Source organism: Crocuta crocuta, unplaced genomic scaffold (genome assembly GCF_008692635.1).
Source record: "Crocuta crocuta isolate KB4526 unplaced genomic scaffold, BGI_CrCroc_1.0 scaffold192, whole genome shotgun sequence".
NCBI lineage: Eukaryota > Metazoa > Chordata > Mammalia > Carnivora > Hyaenidae > Crocuta > Crocuta crocuta.
The window spans coordinates 1,955,563-1,979,453 of record NW_027528803.1 but is presented as its reverse complement, the minus strand read 5'-3'; the positions used below and the strand labels follow the sequence as shown (position 1 = coordinate 1,979,453).

Genomic DNA, 23,891 nt, shown 5'->3' with positions numbered 1-23,891 from the left:
ATTTTCTTCCAAATCAGTTTCATAACAATTGCTCTCATTGTGGTCAGCAACGACTTCTATTTTGCCAAAATCTGTAAACATTTCCTATCTGTCAAATGATTGACTTCTCAGAAATTTTCAACATCCACTTCCACCACCTCCCTCTTGAACTCCTATGTTGTCTCAATCCGTTTTGAATAATTCTCTTTCTTGGCTTTCAGGACACTGAATGTTCCTTGGCATCTTTTACACCTCCTTTGACTGTTACTCCTTTTCCTGACTTTAAAATTTGGCCCTGTATCTTCTCAGCTCAGGCTAAAATTCCGTTCTAGGTAATTTTACTCAACTTTCGTGCTTCAAGTAGCATTTAGTTTTCTCCAATTTTTACCCCTGGCCCAGATTCCTCATGTATTTCTATAGCTACTCACACATCTCTATTTCTCAGAGGAATATAGAAACATGTCTGAAATCAACATGTCTGAAACCACACTTGCCATCTTTTTCACATCCATTCCTCCTGCAGTCTTCCCCTTTCTAGACTATGATACAACAATTCACTCCTTCCTTGTCTGCAGTTCCCTCACCATGTATCATTATGGGTACTATCCATTCTACTTCCAATATATTGCATATTTGATCACTCTTCTCTATCTCATTTGTTGCCACTTTAGTTCAAGACATCATCATGTCATACCTGCACAATTACTCCAGCCTCTGAGTTATCCTCTGAATTCTATTTTCACTCTCTGCTGCACAACCAAGGTTGGTTTTTAATGTTTTTATTTTGCTTAATAGCTTTTTCCTCCAATAGTGTGTTGCTCAATGCTGTATATTCACAGCACCTAGCCCACAGCATGACATGACATGGACAGGAACATGAATCTGAACATGGATATTGGATGAATAAATGGGTATCTTGTGATTTGTAGCTTTTAAGTAATGAGGGTCAAAGGTTTTATGAAGGTAGAAATACAGAAGAAATAGTTGGAGAGTAGAATGTTGAAGTTGAAATTATGAAGGAGTTGCGATTTTAAGTAACAGCAAAGTCTAGAACATGCCTATGAGAAGGAGAATTCAAGGTAGAACAGAGACCAGAAGTGAGAGATATTCAAACATCATCTACATGGTAACTGAAATCACCAAGTTTTGTGATTTGGTTGGGAATAAATAAAGGATAAGACAATGACTGGGAATAAATATCTTCTAGAATTACGATTTGGAGATGACCGAATAAAGATGACTAGTGAGTGGTAAAGTCTTCAGCCAAATATGTTTAAGTGAAACCTAGAAAGTTGATTCTATATATTGCACACACACAAAAAAGAAAAATTTTTGGAGATTCTTAAACTGCTCTTAATCTATAATGATATCAATATAGAACTAACACAATTAATATCATCAAAATGTTTCTTTATGATTTCTTTTCTTTAGGTACATTTGAGACAACATAATTCAAATAAGTAGATGAAAGGAATGCTTAATATTTTACATGAAAATAAATAACTTAAAGGCATATATTTCAGGAGCAACATAAGGAATAATCACTAAGAAGATAAATTCTCCAGTTGCTACCACAGAAAGTTAATGATGCTTGAATAGAAGTTGAAGTTTCATTCCTCATTTGTATTTAAAAATGACTCTTTGCCTAATAAACAAATGTTATGTCAGAATCATAGAACTTATGTAACTTTGTCAACAGAGTATTCCTCATTTCATGCTAATAGGCCAATTTGGTTACACTTCTTGTAAAAATAAAAGTCTGCCTCAAAAATAATGAAAATAATTTGGCAATATTTCTTGAGTACAGAATCAAACTGATCTATTTTTTTGTGTGAGGATAATTCTGTAATTTGTCAGATCAAAGAGAAAAACATACTTTAAAAATATGTAACATTATTTAAGTATATTCATGTGCATTCAGAAACTTTTTAAAAATATTCATTTGTGGGGCGCCTGGGTGGCTCAGTCGGTTAAGCGTCTGACTCTTGGTTTTGATTGAGATCACAATCTCAGAGTTGGTGAGATCGAGCCCTACTCCCTCTTCTTCACTAGCAGCACAGAGCCTGCTAGGGATTCTCTCTCCCTGTCCCTCTACTTCTCTCTGTTTCCCTCTCTCTCTAAAGAAATAAATAAACTTAAAAAAATGAAAAGTAAAAAAGTAAAATGCTCATTTGTTCATGCAAATTTATTCACTTATCCATTTTAAGTATTGTTCCAATTGCCCAGTAAATGATTCGACAAATATCTGTGTACAGCCGGATAAGAGCAAAGAATCTCTAAAGGAGTTGTCATTGTTTATAAAATATGACAGACACTAAAGTCTATTATAAGGAAGTAAAAGAGTAATTATTTTTAGATATCTCTGGTTTAAGTCTCTCAGTGCTTACTTGGCTTTTCTCTCTGCTCTTATACTTTTATTTTGACCCATCCACACTTAATTGAGATCCAAAACACATGGAAATACATACACTCGATGTTTTTAAATGTTATCTGAACTTGGCTGTAGTTAACATTTTACAGAAACTGGCATTTACCCTGTTAGACTAGGCATAGATACTTTTAATTTGATTGTTTACATTTCACTATAAAAGAGTAACATTATACAAAAACTGTAAGTAAATTAGTGTCATACAGATCCATAGATTAACCTGTGTACCGAAATGATTTTACTGATTTAATATTCATGGCATCAATTTGAATTAGCTACATTAGGAAAATGTCTCAAGTCTGGCTTTGTACCTGCTTGATGCATTAACCAGAGTCTTCAAGCTACTTGGGTTACGTATCAGCTTATCCAACATGTTGACGATTTCATCAAACTTGGGCCTGCTATTTCGGTCTTTCTGCCAGCAATCCAGCATTAATTGGTAGAGAGCAGCAGGGCAGTCCATGGGGCTTGGCAGACGGTAGCCTTCCTCCACTGCTTTAATCACCTGCATAAAGCAAAACAGAGCCATATTCAACACCACAAACTTAGTACAGAGTAGCTTGAGAAATGTCCTTCTATCCAACTTCCAGCCTGTTTTAGTCTTACGCTTGCACTGATAATCAACATCACTCTCTCTCAAATCTCTGATTACTTCTATTTGCTGCAAAATAAAACAATACCAACAAGAAGCAAATATGTTATCACAATGTAAAGAGCTAGGTTTTCTTCACATATTATAAAGAAAATAAATGGAAATCATTTTTACATAAAATCTTGATGAAGGGTGATTTGTAAAATTAACTGACATAAAAATAATGTTCATGTTTTATTTATTTATCTTTGCATTCTGGAAGCAAATAGGGATTAGATTTTTTTAGTGATTTCTCTGAAAAGTTAATGTCTTTGTAATGAAAAATTATGGGCAGATCCACATTTTTTAAAGCAATAGAACTGCAATTTTACTTCAAAAGAGACTTTTGGAGGGTAAATGATGGATAAGTCAAAGGCTAAATTAGCATAACTGTCTCATGTATCATTTAATAATGTCAAAGTCTGGCTGTTTATTATCATCTCCCGATTTCTGTCAGGAATTTGGAATGACTGCCTAAGTAGCACAGGCATTACAAACATCATCGATTTTAAATAAAGCAACACATGTGAGTATCGGTCTAATTGTGAAATTGTTTTATCAAAAACATTCATAATGTCGCTGCTACCATCAATATGTCTAACTACAGAAGAAATTCGTTTATGCTTCTGAACATAATACAGGTTCTATTCTAGAAAATTCAAATATTTAAGTGATCCTAAAGTCAATAATAATAATAAACATGGTTCTCAAATTCCTACTGGGGATATTTCCTTAACAATTAAACTTAATTGCATTTTTTGAGAAAGACTTCAGATTTGATTTAACAAATGAAAAAATATATATAATGATTAGAATAGGAAATTTAAAAAAACAATCTTGCAAGATTGGAACCAAGCCAGTCTTTCAGTGGTAAATAAAATGGCATCTTAACAGAAGCAGGGGCACATGGACAGAGGATGAAATGGCAGATTTAAGGGACTTTTATGACCTAGAGGTAGAGGGGAGAAGAGAGAAGGTATGTAAGTTCAAACCTACCACACTGGATGGTTGTTGCTATTTACTGTAGCTAAACACATTCATGGGGGAAGAGAATGTTGACAAGCATAATTTGGGGCTTGTTTTGTTTGGGGTGAGTGGGGGCACCCAGATGACACTTGGCAGGAATCTGGTTGGGGTGCAGGAGATATTTGAGATGGAAATGTAAATGTGAAAGTCATCATGACTTGGTCACAGTTTGAAGTCAGACGTAGTATACATAAAATAAAAGGGTATAAAATATAAGTTCTTGACAAGCACAAATAGTTAAGTTCAGGCACTTCAAGGACTCAAGGACTCCAAACCATAAATGGTCAAATAACTGAATAACTATGAGCAAAATTCCTGAGAGTCACTTACCACTTTAGTTAAATAAAAAACAGTGTAACAACAAGTAAATGGCAAGCCATGGTAGAAACTATTACAAAAACTAAAACATATGGTTAGCCTATTTAATGTATTAAAAGTTCATGCATATTGAGAAATAAAATTATAAAACAATAGATTCTTGAGGAATAGATACTAATCAAAATTTACAAAAGAAAAAACACTAAATATATTTTAAGAAAACATTTATTCTCACTGGTGATCAATAAAAGGATAGTGAAAGAATAAAAATTACTATTCATACTTATATATTAATACACGTTTATTTATTTATTAGTTTGTTATTGTAAGACTTCCCATTGCTGATGACAGCAATAGCAGTTATCATCTTTAGTAACTTTTAAATACCAAAATAAAATGTTGTAATATGGTTTGTCATGAAATATTTCACTATGCAGTGAGAATAGTGATTTTTACTTATTTAAAACCTGATTTATTTCATAATGAATTTTTCCCAAAGCTGCTACCAATAAGCTCTATTTTTTCTTTAGTACCTATTTTTTAAAATTATTGTCTTTCTTTCACTGAGCAGCTAGTTTTCATGTGACTATGAGATGAGTAAATAAAACCAAAGCATTAGTTTTAAAGGACTTTTATAAGTTATTTGATTTGAGATGCTATTTCCAGAATATATTACTTAATCAGCTTTATTTTCATGTATATTTATAAATAGAAATATATACCATGTCTCTAAATTAACTGAAGTACTTGGTCCAGGAAATTAGGTCATTGAATTTAATTCTAAGTTCATCTTCAGAATTAATCTTCAAAATCTGTTTAAACTATAACTTGAGATTTTATATTTAGACTTATTGAACTTTGTTTTTCATTTTTAACTACAGTTTCCTTCATAGTTTGGGGAGAAATGAATGTATTAGTATTCTAGTAGTTTGTGAAGTGCTTGAAATCTATCAAAGTGCAATTTAGGCTATTCATTTTATTATACAGATTATAATATATAACTAAATGAATCATAATAACAATTGACCTTCTTATTACCATTACATTTGTTAATGTAGATAGTTGAGATAAACAAAGGAATGAAAGAGGAAAAAGAAAAAAAGACAACCAGAATTTTACAGATTATCTGGTACATGTTCACATGGGCTACATCTGGGAAATTATTATAAGCTATGCATTTTCTTGGCATTGACATGTAAATCAACAGTCTAAACACAATTTTAAAAATGCTACCTCTCTTAATACATAAAACTTCAATACTGAGCACCCAATATGGCACTATTCACTTGGTGGCAAGTTGACTTCATTGGGCCCATTTTGTCATGAAAGCATCAGCGGCTTCATCTTCTGGGTAGTTTGCTTTTGTTGCCCACAGAGTCTCAGCCACCATTACAAGCTTTGCAATGCTTGATCCACAAACACTGAATCCCACACAACATATCATTCAATGAGGATACCCACTTCCTAGTGAAGAATGTGTGAGAGTATCACATAGTCAGTGATATACAGGTAAATATTTAACAACAGGCTCTCCTTGGTGGGGGGAGGACATATTGTATCATTTTCTTGTTTATATGGTATAAATACTTCCTCCATATCAATTGCAAACTGTCAACATGATCTCATTCTGACAATCTGCTAGCTGGTACAAGGGTTGTTCCAGCAACCACTGCTCATAGTACATCATAAATTCATCCATAAGGCATTTATGCTGCTCTCACACAGTTGGGGCAGGGGAAAATGCTGTAGAACCCAGGTGATACACATAGGACTTCGTGTTACTCTTTTGTAACAACTGCGGCCTCAAAATTCTGACCCCCAAGAATGAAGGATGGAGTCAGGCTACTAGTCCAGCCACGATGAACGGCCAAATTGATAAATGAGGGGAATCTAGAATGGATAGTGGAGGAAGGAGAGGCGAAGGACCAGGTGAGGTCCTGAGATCAACTGAAACCACAGGGACTACAGTTCAGTCCATAACCTGCCTCTTCTGAGTTTCCCCTCAGGAAGAAAAACCCATAGAACATAAAACAGATGCTCCCTGAACTTGTGTGGGGAAGTAAGTCTGTGCTGAAAAAGGTGGAGCATATCAATCATGAAAATGTGTTCCTCAGATCTTTACCTGCTGGATGGTAATTAATCCTCAACTCTCAACCCTAAACCTCCTAAAACCATCATCACATTTACACCAGAATCAGGCTTTGCATAGGTTACTTCCAGTCAACTATTGAGCATGACAATGATAATAAGATAGCCTCATTTCTATGTGACCTTTATGACAGAATGCTTTCACAGTCTGACATCTTTCCCAGCTATCCCGCATTCTTTTTCCTTACAAGAATTTCTCCTTAATAATACTAATGTGTATCTAATTCCTTCTTGGAATAAGATTCTTACAGGACCTAGACTAACCACAGGCATTATATCAAAGGCACTACACCACAAACTGTATATATGATATCTATATTCATTGTTACCGTATATTTGTGAGATAGGCATATATTATTATATGCATTTAACAGATGAAATGTATGAGACTCCAGAAGGTTAAGTAATTGCGTGTTTACACAGCCAAGGAGTAGCAAGGGTAAGATTTACATGTGAGTCTCTCTGGCAAGCAAACCTGTGATGCTGATCCTGATGCTGAGCCTCACCATTAGAATTAGAAATGACTACCTTCCAAGAAAATAATTTGGGAGAGTTATGGATCTTACTCCATGGAATCAGATTTCTTGCTCCACAAGAGAAAAAATATATCTACAATTACAATGTGCTATTTTGGAAAGTAGTACATATTTCATCACAGGAGACAAAAAATGTAGGTTGGATAAATGAGTCGCAGGAAGTTTGTAGGGGGAATTTGAGCATCAGCAAAGTGTTTTGATAAATTAAGTTTAGCTAAGGTGTGAGTGCCTATGTTGCTAGGTATTTACTTGAAATCTCACATATGAGTCATTTTGTTACTGTGAGATATGAGGCTTTCCAGAAGTGACTAGAGTTTAAGAATATTTTCCTCAAAATAAGCTCAGGTCCCAAAGAAGTAGTTCTGGATATACCCATTTTTTGTAGGATTTATTTTCTGTTTCCAATATTATTGAAGATATATTGAGTATATTTTTTCTTAGTACATCAATCTTAGATCAGTAGCATTCCAGAGATTAAAGACATCTTAAATATCCCCTATTCAAGTCCATTCCCTTTGTAATCATTGAAATTGACCAAGATTTACAGATTCCAAAATGAATGGCTTTCAGTTTGAGATTTTTGTTTTCTGTTTTTGTTGTTGTTGTTGTTAAATAGCAAGGTACAGGACTTCTGAACTTAATATAGATATTTCCTTATGTATCACTTTTTCCAAAGGTATAAGAGTTGAAATGAGGTTACCAGTCACTAAAATAATTACTTTCTTCTCAGGGCAGGCAACATTATCCTTGCAAGACTAATTTTATCTTCAAAGACCAATATTTGTCAAATACACTCATTTTAGAGTGAGGCTACCAAGTCAAATAATTTGTTCCCTGTCAAATCTTGGTAATTTTCAATATTTAGATAGGAACTAAGTTCCTCACACTTTAATAATAACATGCTGTGTGTTCTTTTTGTATTACCATAAAATATTTCAGAAATATAAGATATGTGTACCTTTTTTTTGTCCCATCAGAAATTACAACAAAGAATAGAAAGAGGACGAGAAGCACACCCCATACAAAGTAGGTTGATATTCATTTGGGGTCAAAAATTCTTGCTGCCTTAGAGTAAGATCTAGGCCAGCAGAAACAGTAATAGAAAATGGCAAAAAACAAACAAACAAACAAAAAAAACAACAACAAAGAACAAAAGTAATTCTAACATAAGATTGAAAAACAGATAAATGAGTTTCTAAAACATTGTTTAATATATGTGCTTAGTATACTCTACATAATCATATATTTCTCAATAAATGCAAAAGAAAGACACTGTCACTAAATATAAAAATGCAATGCAATTAAGTCTTTATTTTGGTTTGGATTTTAAGTTCAGAAAATGTTGCCATTTAAGACATTTGCTATCAATAAAGAAGCTCTACTGACTTCAGGATATTATCTTGGCTTCCTAAGCTAGAATCAGAGTTCATGGTCTGGTATTTAAATTATCATCGTCATTCTGGTTTATTTTTAGGATGTGTTACGTTTTTTCTGTGATGACAGAGGCAATCCTAAATCAAAAGAAACCTACTGCAGCATTCTGTCCTCTTGACATATTGGAAGATCTCCTCTAAGAGATTTAGAATATTGTTTACAGCCATACCACCCTGAACTCGCCCAATCTCGTCTGATCTCGGAAGCTAAGCAGGGTCGGGCCTGGTTAGTATTTGGATGGGAGTATGTCTTGGCAATGTAACATTTTCATGATGCAAAGCCTTTTAAGAAGCAGATAGTATCTGGAATGTAGAGGTTATGGGATATATCATTCAAAACATCAAATCACTACTTCTATTTTGCTCTCTAAGAATTTGTTTCCAAAGAAATATTCAGTGATCATGATTTCCAAATACAGTAGATATATCAAGTTTCTTAAATACAATTTTGGATAGCAATTGAGGAAATCAAACTTAGTGCTATATGTAGAAACTAAGTGCTACTAAGGATTGTGGACCTGTTGAGAAAATATATAGCATTTATTATACAGTTTATTAAAAGCAGACATTTTAAAAAGATCTGCAATTGTATAATCATTTACTGTAAACTTTGTTTAGATTCTTGGAAAACCTAGTCAAAGCCAAAACATTAGTTTTTATTATAATTTCCTGGGAATATTATATCAGCACTCCTTTTATTTTTTAAATAGTTTGAAATAAAGTTATCTGAGAGTGCATCAAAACTCTCAAATGGCTGAAATCAGAAAAAAAAAAGTGTGTCCCAAATCCTTCATACCTCCTTGTTTCTATGTCCCTCTTAATGTAATGTTATATTGTCCATTCACAATAGGCAGTGTGATTGCCCTAAATATGGGATTAGCCAATGTAATTGGCCTGATTATGGGATTGACTAATGTAATTTTATGTTACTGGATGAGATGCAATAGGGAAAATTTTTGCTTTTCAGTCACTTGACAGATGAGCTCACATCTAGTCTAGTCTATGGGTATCCAGAGGAAGATGAAGGTCATGTGGATTAGAGCCATGGTGTGCGAATAGAGCAGCCAACCCCATTGCCAACATGAGCAAGTCCAGTCAAGATCAACAAAAACACTATGAACATTTATGTACCATCATGTTCTACTTTGGTCTATAATTTTATTTGTGACAGATGCAACTCTATCAGGTATAATTGCCTATAATATAGATAACAATGCTACACATATCATACACTAGTTGGGAAGGACTAATAATTCTGAGTTACAGATTGAGAATTGAAAAGAAATTAACTAGGCAAATAAGGGACAAATGTTTTCCTTGGCATGGCAGAATAAAATACCTTCACAACATAAAGGACAAAATGGCATTATAAGAAGTCTTGGAAAAAGTTAGACGTCAACTGTGAAGAGCTTTGTAGTTTAGGTTAGCATCTGGTATTTATCTGGAGAATAGTAAGTAGCAAACAGGTCTGGTCTTCCTTCAGGTTATAAAAATCCAGAGTAATCATTGCATATTGAGTTGAAGATTTTATATTCAGCCAGAAAGCTGATCTAGGATCATTCGCTGAAAATGGTAGTTTGGTACAAAAATTTTAGAGAATCATGCTGAAATTTCTGATATGACTTTTGTTATTTTTTATGACCTTAAGAAAGTCATTTAATCTCTCTAAACTTAGTTTCTTAACTGCAAAACAGGAATTATAATAGCACTCTCTGATGAGAGATACATAATAGAAATTTAATGATACTTTTTTATACGATAGCACTAGCCCTAAAATTGTAAATCTGAAGTGAATAGATACTATGTCCTCCCAAATTTAGAGAAATATAATCCAGCAGTCCCTCCCCTAAACCAAGTGAGAAGGACACAAAAGAAAACCGATTGTAGCAATTTTAGATAACTGCAAAAAGGGTTCACTGCCTTGCCATAGGCTTGTTAGGGGGTGGGGATGCATTAAGCCCAATTTACTGTTTCTTATCAGAGGAGAATGCTATGAAATAAGTCTTAGAAAAGCCAAAGTGTGACCTTGGCTTCTCGCCAGGAGAAATCGGAAGACAGGCTGGCTGGAGCAGTCTGCAATATTAATCCAAAAAGGGAACAATGGTAGAGCATCCAACCAGAATGGGTTTTGCTCTCAGGTGAAGTACACATGTGTACTGGACAGCGAGGGACTGTGAGGTCGGGAGCAGGCAGCAAGTGACATGAACCCTAGGAAGTCAGTCGGACTAAGATACCACCATCCTCTGGCGACTGTCCCGAGGGGACTTTTATTTTTATTTTTCTTTACTCTTTTTTTTCTTAAATAGTTTATTGTCAAGTTGGTTTCCATATAACCCAGTGCTCATCCCCACAAGTGCCCTCCTTCATGCCCATCACCCCCCTTCCTCTCTCGAGGGGACTTTTAAAGAACTCTGACACACACCTCACTAGGGAATCAACGTTTGGGTATTTGACCTGTAGGAGGCATCAACAAACTAGCATAAAAACAATCTTGACCTTTCTTTGCTACATATCCATCAAGGGCAATTGTATCTGAAAAAATCTAGATACCAACTTTGCCAAAAGAGGAAGAGGAGCAAAAATGTGACCATTCATCCTTCTCTAGGTACCGAGGATCAGGTTGGTCCTGTGGTTGTGGAAAACACTTTGAAATGGATATGGCATTGACTTTGATTTAGACTGGACTTGAATTTTTATATCTGAAATTGAATCTTAATTACTGGCATGGGACTGTTGTTTCAACAAAATGCAGCTGAAGAGCTGTAGGATCTGTCTTAATAACCCCTGAAGGCATGGGAGTGGGAGATTTTACAGAGCATGGATGAAAGAAATAATTGGAGGAAAAAAATAAATGTTTTAAATCAGTATGCTGTTGAGTTAAGACTGCTTCATATACCGGTTTTATAAAGAAGTAATGAGACAGTTGATAAAGCACTTAAGACAGTATGTGGCACATAGTTAGGGTTCAATAAATGTTAGCTGCTTTTACAGTTGTTGTTATTTGAAGGGAAAATACCAAATTTCAATGTGATCCAAAATGGGAAGTCTGTATTGAATAGTAATGAGGAAAATCACAAAAGCAGAGACCAAAAACACCTGTGTCAGGCAACACATAATAAATATTCTGAACTTGAAGAGAAGATTCTTTCATAGTTTCTTTAATTTTAGGATTCTCTTATTCTAAGTGTGAATTATTTTTCTATGAAAGGAAAAGATCTGTTTTTCCCCATATGAGAGAGTCCAACTCTTCTAACATTTTTTACATTAAAAAAACATAGATTATCATTTTTTATCTCCTAAAAGCATCCACTATTATATCAATATCATTCATCCTTTCAGTTTGGAGTATTAGCTGCCTTTATCAAATGTAAATCTTGAAAACTTGTCTGTCAGTATGCATTCTCTGATGGCTCCTTCTTCATCTTTGAAAACAGAACTGACATAAAATGAGTGAATCATCACTATAGTACAGCTAACACTATCTGGCAAGGGACAAAGCTTTTATGTAACAGTAACTTACTTTCCTTTGTACTAAATCATTCTGAGTTTCTGCATAAAGGCTATTTCAACAACAAGAAAACAGATCAGAGGGTAAGCCAAGTATTTCATTTTTTTAAGCAACTGTCATTTTGAGAAATGAAAATTCTTCTATCTCCTAAGAGAACAAAGCATTTCATTCTCAACTTGAGGGAGAGTGGTACCATACTTACATCTTGATTGGTCATCTCCCAATAGGGTCTCTCTCCATAAGACACAACCTCCCACATCACGATTCCATAGCTCCAGACATCACTGGCAGAGGTAAACTTTCGGAAGGCTATAGCTTCTGGAGCAGTCCATCTGATTGGAATTTTGCCTCCCTAAAAATGAAAAAGAATACAAGAATTCCCACGTACTTCAAGCGCATTTGGGGATATTGCTGCCTCACTGGCAAGATCTAGAAAGAGATGTAGCATTTTTAAGTGAATCTGTTTGACAGCATGCAGTCTCTTTTCACATATCTCAGCCCGTAAGCGCTTGTAGACTGATTACTAATTGACTGTCCGGAAGGTTTCTGGTTTGAATTCTGTTTGACTGCTGGAACACATACAGGACCCACATCTCAATTACAGTATCAGGATGGCAGCTCCAAAAAGGGAGAGCAGGCAGTCAAGCAAATCAATAAGGTAAACTTTCATGACTTTCTAACAGAGAGTAAAGGACTCAAATTCCCAGGGCATTTTTTTTTTCTACTTTCTTTCACAGAGGGATTAAAAACGGAAAGTCTTGATTGCTGAATGCAACCCTGAGAAGTTTAACAGTAAGACGAGCGTGAAAATCAGATACAGTTATATTTTCCCCCAGCATTGTGCAATTTCTTTTAGATTTGATTTCTCTTATTTTCTGCCAACATAGTTTTCTGTTTGTTGTTACAGACTTTTTATTTTTACCTAAGAGATAGGTGTCTTACTTAACTTAACCAAATTAAAATTTATTGAAATGAGATGGTGGGGAGAAAAGTTATGACATGATGTCAAGTTTGGAGTTTTTTCATGGTAAAAGAAAAATCAGGTTGGTAGGTTTCCTCTTAGTTCACAAAATAAACACTTTTATATCCTGCAGGCAAATCCAGGAAAGCAAACATTTCACCCATAAGCAAAAATATATTACAGGTAGAGGGCATAGGATTTGAATATTTTCTTGCAGAAAAGATTCACATATGCCTTCCCATTTTGCAGAGAAGGAATAATTTAATTCATATACTAGGGAAAAAATGGAACTTAAGGAAATAATGGCTTCATGTAATGCTTGACCTTGTTCTGTAAGCTGAGGTTAATTTGAACTATTCAAACTATGTTTAAATTATTTGTTCCTTAGATACATGGTAACACCATTTTAAGAAGACTTTCCTGATACATCCTTTTGTTAATTAAATATGCATAGGTAAGAGCACATCCTTATGGTTGGCTGTGTGTCACTGTGGTATTTTATAACTATACACTTGTAGTATTAAAGTTATATTCTATAATGATACTATTCCCCTCAAAATTGTAGTTTGTCAATTACTTTAAACCTCAGCCTAGAATTATTCTCCTGGTCCTCTGACCATCATATTTGACATCACTATTATCTAAAGTTCCCTTATCTTCTCATCTCTCAATATAGGGATTTTCCAAAAACCACTATTATGACCCATTTCAAAGGAGTAAGTCTTCAAGGTCTCAGGCTTTCTGCCTCCCCCTCCTTCCTTTCCCCCCTCCCCCAGCATGATACATTGACACAGACCTTGACAAATCTATTTTATGCATTTAACTAAGACATCAACCAATCATACTGGGAATGGATTTTTCTAGAAACTCCTTCTTGCTTAGGCCAAGCCTATTAAGTGTAACAGTAATCCCAAAGGAATTCTTAATTGAGGTTTCATTTAATCCAAATAATGAAAATGATAATTAGGTTTAGAAGAAGAGGGATATCCCATCAATTAATTTATTGATTTATTAAGCCAACCATTAGAAGGCTTTGTTTGCTTAGATAAGTTACTCTTGATCTTCAGTATAGTACAGTCCCTAAATATCCATGAATCACAAAGCAACAGCTGAAAAAAAAAGCCTTATAATCTATGAAAAGAGTTTTTTGTTAGACTATGAGTAGAAGTAATTTTAAATAATTGAATTAAATAAACGAATGTGTAACATATCTATCTTAAGAATGTGAGATGACTCCGGGTTCCTGGATGGCTCTGTTTATTAAGCGTCTGACTTAGGCTCTGGTTATGATCTCACAGTTTGTGAGCTCGAGCCCCGGGATTGGCTCAGTGCTGCCAGTTTGGAGCTTGGAGCCTGCTTCAGGTTCTGTGGCTCCTCCTCTCTCTGCCCCTCCCTGTCTTGTGCTCTGTCTCTTTCTTTCTCTCTCAAATATAAATATTTTAAATTTTTTTAAAAAAAGAATGTCAGATAACAAAGTGTCCTTCTGTAATGAAACAAATTTGCCAAATCTTAGAGTGAAAAAGATACAATGATAAATTTTTAGCTTCACAAGTAGCAGGAACATTGAGGATATTTAACTTCATGTCTTTTTGACATTGAAAGATTTAGAATTATACACAGTTTATCATAAGGGATTCAGACTCAAAAGGTGCAATACATAGATTGCTCCAAAAATTCTGTTCTATCAATACCCACAGTTTTCCGTAGAAAGAATTGTCAGATATATACCATATCAATTCAGGAAGCAATTGCTTTGCTGGAAAAGGATGTGGATTTATGTTAATTATGACAATATGAGTTAGTGACCAATTTTCCATAATTGTGAGTTTAACAGTTAATATAGCATGTCAGGAAAGTAATTAGGCATTAAAATACCTCCAGTAAATCAAAACTTTCTGAAGGAATAGTTATTTTATTCCCTACCATGTCAGTCCTTAAAAGGTAGGTTTAGATATTTAATTTCTATATTTGTTTTACAAATGAAGACACTGTGGTACAGAGATTTTAAGCTTCCCAATGTTATACATGTTTATATATTTATATATACATATACAATATTTATTTATTTTAATGTAGGATTTTCTCTCTTTAACTTTCTCTTTTACATTTAAAATTCTATATGTATAATGTTCAAATGGTTATATTCACTCTGAACCACTGTGAACTCAAAGTTTTTGTTTTTAGTATTGGTAGGGGGAAAATGAAATTTTGCAACCCATACGGTGAATATTTTACTTATTTGAGTTGAATATGTAAATTTGTTTCTTCCAACATATAGAATGATCTATACTTTTTGTGTCCCCTTCCCACCATCCTATTTTCTCTCTGTCTTCCTATGTGAGAGGAATGTTCTTTTTGCTATTTCCTTTAAACACCTTTAAAAATTAAACATGCCTAGTCTAGTTTTTCAGAAATGCATTCTGTTAGATCTTACCCTGGTGGTGTACGCTGCCTCAGGATCATCTTCCAGCACCCGGGAAAGTCCGAAGTCAGACACTTTGCACACAAGGTTACTGTTGATTAAGATGTTTCTGGCAGCAAGGTCTCTATGCACGTAGCCCATGTCGGAAAGGTACTTCATTCCTGCGGCGATGCCTCTCAGCATGCCAACAAGCTGAATCACAGTGAATTGCCCGTCGTTTTTCTGTAGAAACGATGTAGAAATATTAGTCCTGCAACAATAATTACCGGGGGAATATTTGAAAGGATCTTCCTTCAAACCCCAAATTAACGCTATCACCCAATTCATATGCAATTCCTAGCTGAAGGAGAATGGAAAAAAATATGAAATATTTCATTAATTTTGTAACACTTATCAGTCCTCTGCTTGGTCAAAGCAGATCAAGGCTTTGAAAGCTCTTGTCAAAAATCTTGTTGCCCTTTGCTGCATTGTAATTCCTTTATTCTCAATAATCAGAGTAGTACATTCATCACTCCAACCTAGCGCCTGCCTGAGATGAACACTGCACATTTTTGAGGTGCTTTAAAATAAGTTAGCTGGATAGCCATATTGGGGTAAAAAAGAAGTGGCTGGAGGAGATAAAGGAGTTTCTGTAGGAACAGATGGGAGGAAGATGACTAAGCAATGACCAGGACACAGCATTTCTTAGAAGCTTGCTGTCTGTCAAGGGCACTGAACTTACTGCAGGTACATGGAATAAGGTCCTACAAATGATTATTTTGAAATAAAGGAATGATATAATTTTTAGAGACTAGAGAACTTGAAGATATGTGTAAGAAATTTGGCAACAGAATCTGGTAGAGTCTGGAGATTAGAAGAAAACTTCATGTTATCAGTAGACAGCTGTCCTCTTCAATGCACAGGTCCCTGGAATAATCCTTAAGAAAGCCATTGTCGCTACACTAAATGTGAAAACCTGCCAGCCTACAGGTTTAATCAGGCCTGTAAATATGTTACATTGTCCAGAACAAGCTATTTAGTAATATAACAAGTTGCTAACAATTAAAATTTGGACACTTGCACATAAAAATAAAACAAAACAATTTCTTTTTTCCCCTGGGACCCAGAAGATCTGACAAAATTAGTAGTACTGTCTATTACCATGCGGCCACTCCACTGGTAAAAGTGGTGGATGGCCCTCAGATAGGTTACAAGCCTATTTGGCCCCTTCATTAACACAGATGATTTGTGTGGACCTTTTACACATTTTTTTCCTGGCTCTGCTTGATATTATACACTCTGAGAAACTTAGTACTTGTAAAAAAAAGTTTCTCTTTTTTTCCCTTTCCATTTCTTTCCTCTGTCCTTCCTTGTTTTTTTATTTTCCTTTTTCTCCCTTTTCAGAAAGTTTTTGGGGACAAATTAACGTATATTTAAATAAAACTATAGGGGCATATGATTTGAATTTGTTTACATTTCTGAAAAGGAGGACAATTTCAGACCAAAGTTGATTTTTGGAGTATAACCATTCTGACTCCTGATATTTCTATTTCAAATTTCTGTTTTACAGTGGCTCAATTCCACCTTCAACATCATAGTCAATATACAAATAACACTTTGAATAATTAAATTTGTCTCAAACCTACCTTTAAAAATGTATCTAAAGAGCCATTTTCCATGTACTCTGTCACTATCATCACGGGTTTGCCTGAAAAGAAACATGGTATGAATTGTAGTTTTTGATTTGGCATTCTTACCTAGGAAACATTTCCTGGAAGTTATTATTTTTGTCCAAATTATATATATTCTTTTAAAAGTCTCCTCTTTGAGTAGCAAGTAAATTCATGACATAATGATATCTTAGTGTAATGGGAAAGTGTCACAAGAATAATAACAGATTGACATTTAAGATATAAAAATACACAATTTTGCATATTAAAATCAATATGTCAAAAATGAATTTAAAGATGCATTAGTTTAATAGAGGTAATGATATAATGTGCCAAATAACATCCAACAAAGAGCTGTGAACATATTTATCTTTCCTGTAATGCTGAATAAAAACTGCCTGTCCAATTTAACTGTCCTGCATATGATCTCTTGAATATAGGCTGTATTTTCCTAACTTTATTTCTATGTTCTTGTAACTCCTTTCTTCATGGATATATCCTGTTTCCCTTCTGTCACACACTTAAAATCTCTCTCAGTCCAACTTTATTTCATTCATCAAAACTCTGTTCTAGGGCTGTTGAGTGGGGGGATGGGCTAAATGGGTGATGGGCATTAAGGAAGGCACTTGTCAGGATGAACACTGGGTGTGATATGTAAGCGATAAATCACTAAATTTTACTCTGAAATCATTATTACACTATATGTTATCTAACTTTGATTTAAATAAAATTTAAAACATTAAAAAAGCTGTTCTAATTTCTCTTGCTATCTGGAAACTTCTCTAGCAATCATTGTTTCCTCCCCTTTCATGTCTGATATAGAAATGCAACCTAGAGGTCAGTTAGACAGACTATGGAGTCACACTGCATGGCTTGAATCCCAGATCAATCACGTATGATGCAATCTTGGGCAAATCATTTGTTATCTCTGTGCCTCGGTTTTCTCATCTGTAAAATAAGGGATTTAATGACACCTGCTTCATAGAGTTGTAGTGACTATCCGGCAAGTCATATGGTTATGCAAGTCACTTCGAATTGTGCTAGCCAACTAGAATTTGCTGTTTTGTTATTTTATGAACTCTAACTCTGTACCTGTGGGTTACATTTCTTGCTGGATATAGTTTGATCTAAGAGAATAGATCATATTTTATACTCCATAAAATATCCTCCATAAAATTATGTCATATATATATGTATATTATACTATATATATATAATGTATAAATGTATCTGTGATACAAGATGAAAAATACAAGATCAGGGGCACCTGAATGGCTCAGTCAGTCAAGCGCTGACTTTTGATCTCAGCTCAGGTCATGACTTCACCGTGCCTGAGTTCGACCCCACAGTGGGCTCTGCGCTGATAGTGCTGACTCTCCTTGGAATTCTGTTGCTTCCTCTCTCTTTGCTCATCCCCTACTCATAATCTCCCTCTCAGAATAAATAAATAAACTCAAAAAAATACAAGATCAAAAATCCTTATTATATGAAAAAATATCTAAAACATGATTGTTAGTTTTATCACTCCACATTGCCCTCACATGTCCCTTTACTAATTTAATAAAAGCATGCTACATAAAATTTGTGTTAATTTAAAACATTTTGAGTTAAGTAAAAGGAGACCTTATGTCAGAAAGATTGCTATCTTATATGTCTATTAATTAACTTTTTGTATTATGAAAAGAAACACTTAAACAATCAGGAAATGCATTATAATTAATGTAATAGCATTCTCCAGAAGGACATCTGTATTTTACTGAAGAAGTGATTAATTCAAGTTATAGAATTAGAAATTACATATTTATTCATACGTTATCTAGAAGTGCAAATAAAGCTATAGAAAGTTAAGACAATTACATATGAAAAAGAAATAACTGGGAAGAAAAAAGATTTTTCATTTCAAGATCACTTAAAAGTTATTATTTAGAATAATAAGGTAGGACGGTCTAATTTCTTACTCAGATAATTATCTTTTTAAAAAATACTTCAGAAGCACTATTCTTTTAATGGAATGTGATGAGTATGTTACAAAGTCAGACATATTTTTCTCTTCTTATTTAATGTTTAGGAAAGTAATTTAAAAAGCTTGTCTAATATAATTCATTTGCCATATGTTTGTAGATGCCTACATTAGGTGAAACATCACATATGCAGAGAAAAAACACTAGAGATGGAGATGTCATCATTTGATCTGAACTTTGAAGACCTAAGGGACCACCCCTGTAATCAAAGGTGACAGATATTCTAGAAAGAAGAGGCAGCATGTGCCAAGCCATCTTGTCAGAAAAGAACCCATCAAGTTCAAATATGTCTAAAGCCTTGAGTTTTTGCTTTGTCAATCAGGAAGTGATAGGAGATGAGTAGGGAAACAGTTTTTTAAAAACTCACTGGGCATACAATACCTTTGTAAAAAAAAAAAAATTCGTAATGTATGTGCAAGTGCCTGTGACAGCACAATAGAAGCAAAGATTCTAAATGTTTTTTAAATTAGTATAATTGTAACCTAAGCTCATGAATAGAGGTGCTTCCAATTCAACTTTATTTTATTTATACTGCCACACCCATTTTAATTCAAATTTTAAAATAAATAAATTTCTGCTTTCGGCCTTTTTGGTCATATTCTCACATCACAGAGCCCATTTCAGCCTTTAATGTTGAAACTCCCCATCTCTCCCCCCCCTCTAAATTCCACAACTAATATACTTCCCCAAGGGTAATGGCCAAAATATTTGATAACTGCTTTGGCACAGGTACCTATGTGTCAGAAGTTACACCAGCCACAGTGCTGGAGTATCCTGGAATGTCCTCTATACCAGAATATCAGCCTTTCATTTGTCTGAAATCAGGGATTCAGAAGTCACCAGGGATGAGGCTGAGTAGGCATATAAAGGGGATATATGGGTAACCATGTGCCAACTTTTTATCACACAGTATAGAAGTACTTCAATAAATTTCCAGCTAATAGAGTCAAAGAGTATGTACTTGCTAAACATCAGCCTTGATCCAACTGGAGGGAGGTCTTCATTTTCTGGAATCAGCCTGGGTAACTCTTTTACCCTGACTTTGACTCTCATTTACAGAAATCCATTGAGGAAATTGTCATAGTTTAACTGGAATTGGAAGAACTGATTTCTGGCAGATATCCAGAGAATATAGTCTTAGCTTTCCCTCATTGGCACCTCTCAGCTCTTACTATGTAAGTAGATGTCTTGTCCATCAGACTGAAACCCTGATCCTTGTCTATCATTATCTACTCTACCTCAAGACCTTTACAATTACAGCATCTTCCCTATACTCTGATTTGTAAAACTTTCAGTTTCTTTCCACTCTCCTTTACTAGAATTTCTTCATTCTATCTACCCTCTAATTTGTTGGACTCTCTTTTTATCATTATGCGTTAGTGGTAAATATTTAGTACTGCTCACCCAAGGTCTACTGAGTGGAAATTGGATAGAATTACTTTGTAAAACTATCTTTTCCTTGGGTAATTGTTCCTTAAATTCAACCCAAATTCACTAAGTTTAGAAGAAAAAATGTATCTTCTAAAAAGAATGAACTGATCAGAGGACTTATTGATATTAAATAATATACATTTTGAAAGAAAAAAATAAATGATTACATTTTGGGAAAATGGGCACCTGGCATTTGTTCTATAAGATTTCTTAGATTTCATCATCTAGTTTTAAAAGTCAGATTAATTATTTATGACAGTGTAGGTTGTAATGTCAATAACAAAAATGTTATTTGAGAAATATGATAGGGAACTAAAATACTTCTCACATTTTAGAAAATGGGAGAAAAGCAATTAAAATGAATGTTTGCAAACAAGGATGATCTTCTTTTGTTGACAAGAATAAGACACTTCAGGACCCATTCGATTATTTTTCATGCTTGAGTCATTTTAATGCTAATTATATTTAGTTTGGCTTATGTTTTGTCTCAGTTCCTGCTAGCCTGCAAGAATGACATAGCAATAATTAATGTGGCTTACTCTAACTCTTGTAAATTCAATAAAACTGTATAAATCATTTTCCATTATCCAGCTCGAAGTACAAAGAGTAGATTTGCCAATAATTTTGAAAGCATATTATCAAAAATCTATATAAAAAGAGCTCATAAAGCATGTCAAAACATGATTCTAATCACAGAATGCAGTTTTTATATTACTTTATATTATTTATCAAAGACCTAGCTCAGAGCCTAAGTAGTAATAGAAACACATTATTTGTGGAATTCACCAATCTTATATTTTAATCATTCAGTATTGATAAGTATAAAAGAGCTACAGTTTATTTATTTATTGAATTTTCACTCTTTATAAGGCACAATGTTATTTTTAATTTTATTAAATACCATCCTAGTGATATTACAAAAGACTGTTTCAGAGAAAGAAGAGTGAGATTAAAAAAAAAGAGCTTGAATACATAACTTGGGTTGATGAGTGCAAATATGTAAGAACCAAAGTTGGGAATCACCTTATGTCCATTTGACTATAAAAGCTGTTTTACTTACCTCCATATATGATGTCTCTGATTTCAAAATACTTATTTTAATTTTAATTTTAAAATGTCACAAATCTTTACTCTTTTGTGTTAATACAAGCTTGGTAATCATGACTATAGCATGATAAACTATCCAACCACTAATGATATATCCGGTAGGAATTTAGTTTCTCTCAGTAAATAATATATGACTATACAGATATGACTATTACTTATATATGTTCTGAGTGGTCTGAAGTGTTATATGGTGAAATGAATGGTCATGGATTCTATTTATATGAGGTATCTAAAGTAGTAAAACCCATAGAAACAGAAAGTGGAAAGGTTATTGCTATTACCTGGGGAAAGAAGAAAGGAAGAGTTACTCTTCAGTGGGTGTAAAGATTCAGTTATGCAAGACCAAAAAAGTTCTGGAGATCAGTTGTACAACATTTTGGTTATAAATAACAATATTATATTGCCCACGTGAAAATGTAAGAGGATTGATACATTAAAAAATTGAGTTTGTTGCCTTACTCTGTGATTTTTTGGTGTTAATGTCTTACCACAAATTCAAGAGAAGAAAGAATATATAATTCTTGGTTATATAATCTTTTCCCATAAGATACCTTAAAGTTAGGTGGAACAAACTTTGGGGAATCATTGATCTAGTCCTTGCTTTATAGAGCACTGGCCCAACAATAGGCACAGCTATCCTCTGAGACCTTGTTAGAAATGCATAACCTTAGTGCTGAACCTGATCTACTGAAGCAAATTCTGCCTTTTCTTTTCATTAAAAAAAAGTTTTTAAATTCAAATTAGTTAGCATACAGTATAGTATTAGTTTCAGGAGTAGAACCCAGTGATTCATCACTTATATATAACACCCAGTGCTCATCCCAAGAAGTACCCCCTTAATGCCTATCACTCATTTAGCCCATCCCCCACATCCCTTTTTCCCTCAAACCCTCGTTATTTTCTGTATTTAAAAGTCTTTTATGGTTTGCCTCCCTCTCTATTTCTGTTTTTTTTTCCTTCCTTTCCCCTATGTTCATGTGTTGTGTTTCTTAAACTCCACAGATGAGTTGAAGCATATGATATTTGTCTTTCTCTGACTTATTTCCCTTAGCATAATACATTCTAATTCCACTCCTGTTGTTACAAATNATATATATAATATATACATATATATACCACTCTTCTTTATCTATTCATCAGCTGATGGACATTTGGGCTCTTTCCATAATTTGGCTATTGTCAACAGTGTGCTGTTGTAAACATAGGGTGCATGTGTACCTTTCAAATCAGCATTTTTTTAATATCCTTTGGATAAATACCTAGTAGTGCAATTTCTGGGTCTTTTTAATTTTTTGAGAAACTTCCATACTGGTTCCAGACTGGCTGCACCAGTTTTCATTCCCACCAATACTTCAAGAATTTTTTTAAAAAATGTTTTATTTATTTCTAGGAGAGAGAGAGAGAGACAGCGTCAGCAGGGGAGGGTCAGAGAGAGAGGGAGTCACAGACAGAAACACGCTCCAGGCTCTGAGGTGGCAGTCAGCACAGAGCCCGACGCGGGGCTCAAACCCACGAACCGCGAGATCATGACCTAAGCGAAAGTCAGACGCTTAACCGACTAAGCCACCCAGGCGCCCCAGTTCCCACCAATACTTCAAATTCTGCATTTTGGCAATATCCTCAGAGGCACATAATTTCTAGAAACAGTAAACCAGGCCACATCACAAAAGCTGCGGCTAAACCTGAGCTTACTGTTTTATTTGCATTGATACCACATGCTTTTCTGAAACCATTAGCTCATCAATAAACACTTGATACCACTTAAGGCTCCACACAAGGAGCATTTGATTTTAGAAACATCATAATTTACTGGAGAACCATAATTTACTGGAGAACCATAATTTACTGGATTTCTCTTAGAAATATTTTACGAGACTTATAAATAATTAAAAGTAAGCCTGTACTTATATATCTACATTTTAATTTCATTCAGTCATTCTATTTGGGTTATATTCCATTTAATATATGAACACTTGCAGGTGTTTGAAATTACTTTTATTTTGACTCCAGGAGAAACTTGAGATGACTCAAATATAATGATTCAATTATTAATGGTTAATGGTCAATGGGATAATGGAAACTTGTGCTTAGAGAGGAGTAGATAATGCTTATTAGGGGGGTAAAGAAGGGAAGACAAAGTATGGGGCAATTAGTAGGGTACTCATAGGGGCACCTGGGTAGCTCAGTCAGTTAAGTGTATGACTTATGATTCTTGATATCAGTGCAGGTCATGATCTCACGTTTTTGTGAATTCGAGCTTTCCATCAGGCTTTCTGAACTGACCACACTCATG

At 34.4% G+C, this 23,891-nt stretch overlaps 1 protein-coding gene across 3 annotated transcripts in view; it reads right to left on the bottom strand.

Annotated features, from left to right (window-relative positions):
* Positions 1-23,891, bottom strand: part of EPHA5 (EPH receptor A5) — a 340,313-nt gene that overhangs the window by 9,232 nt on the left and 307,190 nt on the right. For all 3 annotated transcript variants that reach the window (XM_077755696.1, XM_077755697.1, XM_077755695.1), the window contains 4 exons: positions 17,016-17,077; positions 15,403-15,612; positions 12,210-12,359; positions 2,719-2,912 (listed from right to left, as the gene is read on the bottom strand). In XM_077755696.1, the coding sequence (XP_077611822.1) occupies positions 2,719-2,912; positions 12,210-12,359; positions 15,403-15,612; positions 17,016-17,077 (616 nt within the window). The remainder of the gene's footprint in view (positions 1-2,718; positions 2,913-12,209; positions 12,360-15,402; positions 15,613-17,015; positions 17,078-23,891) is intronic.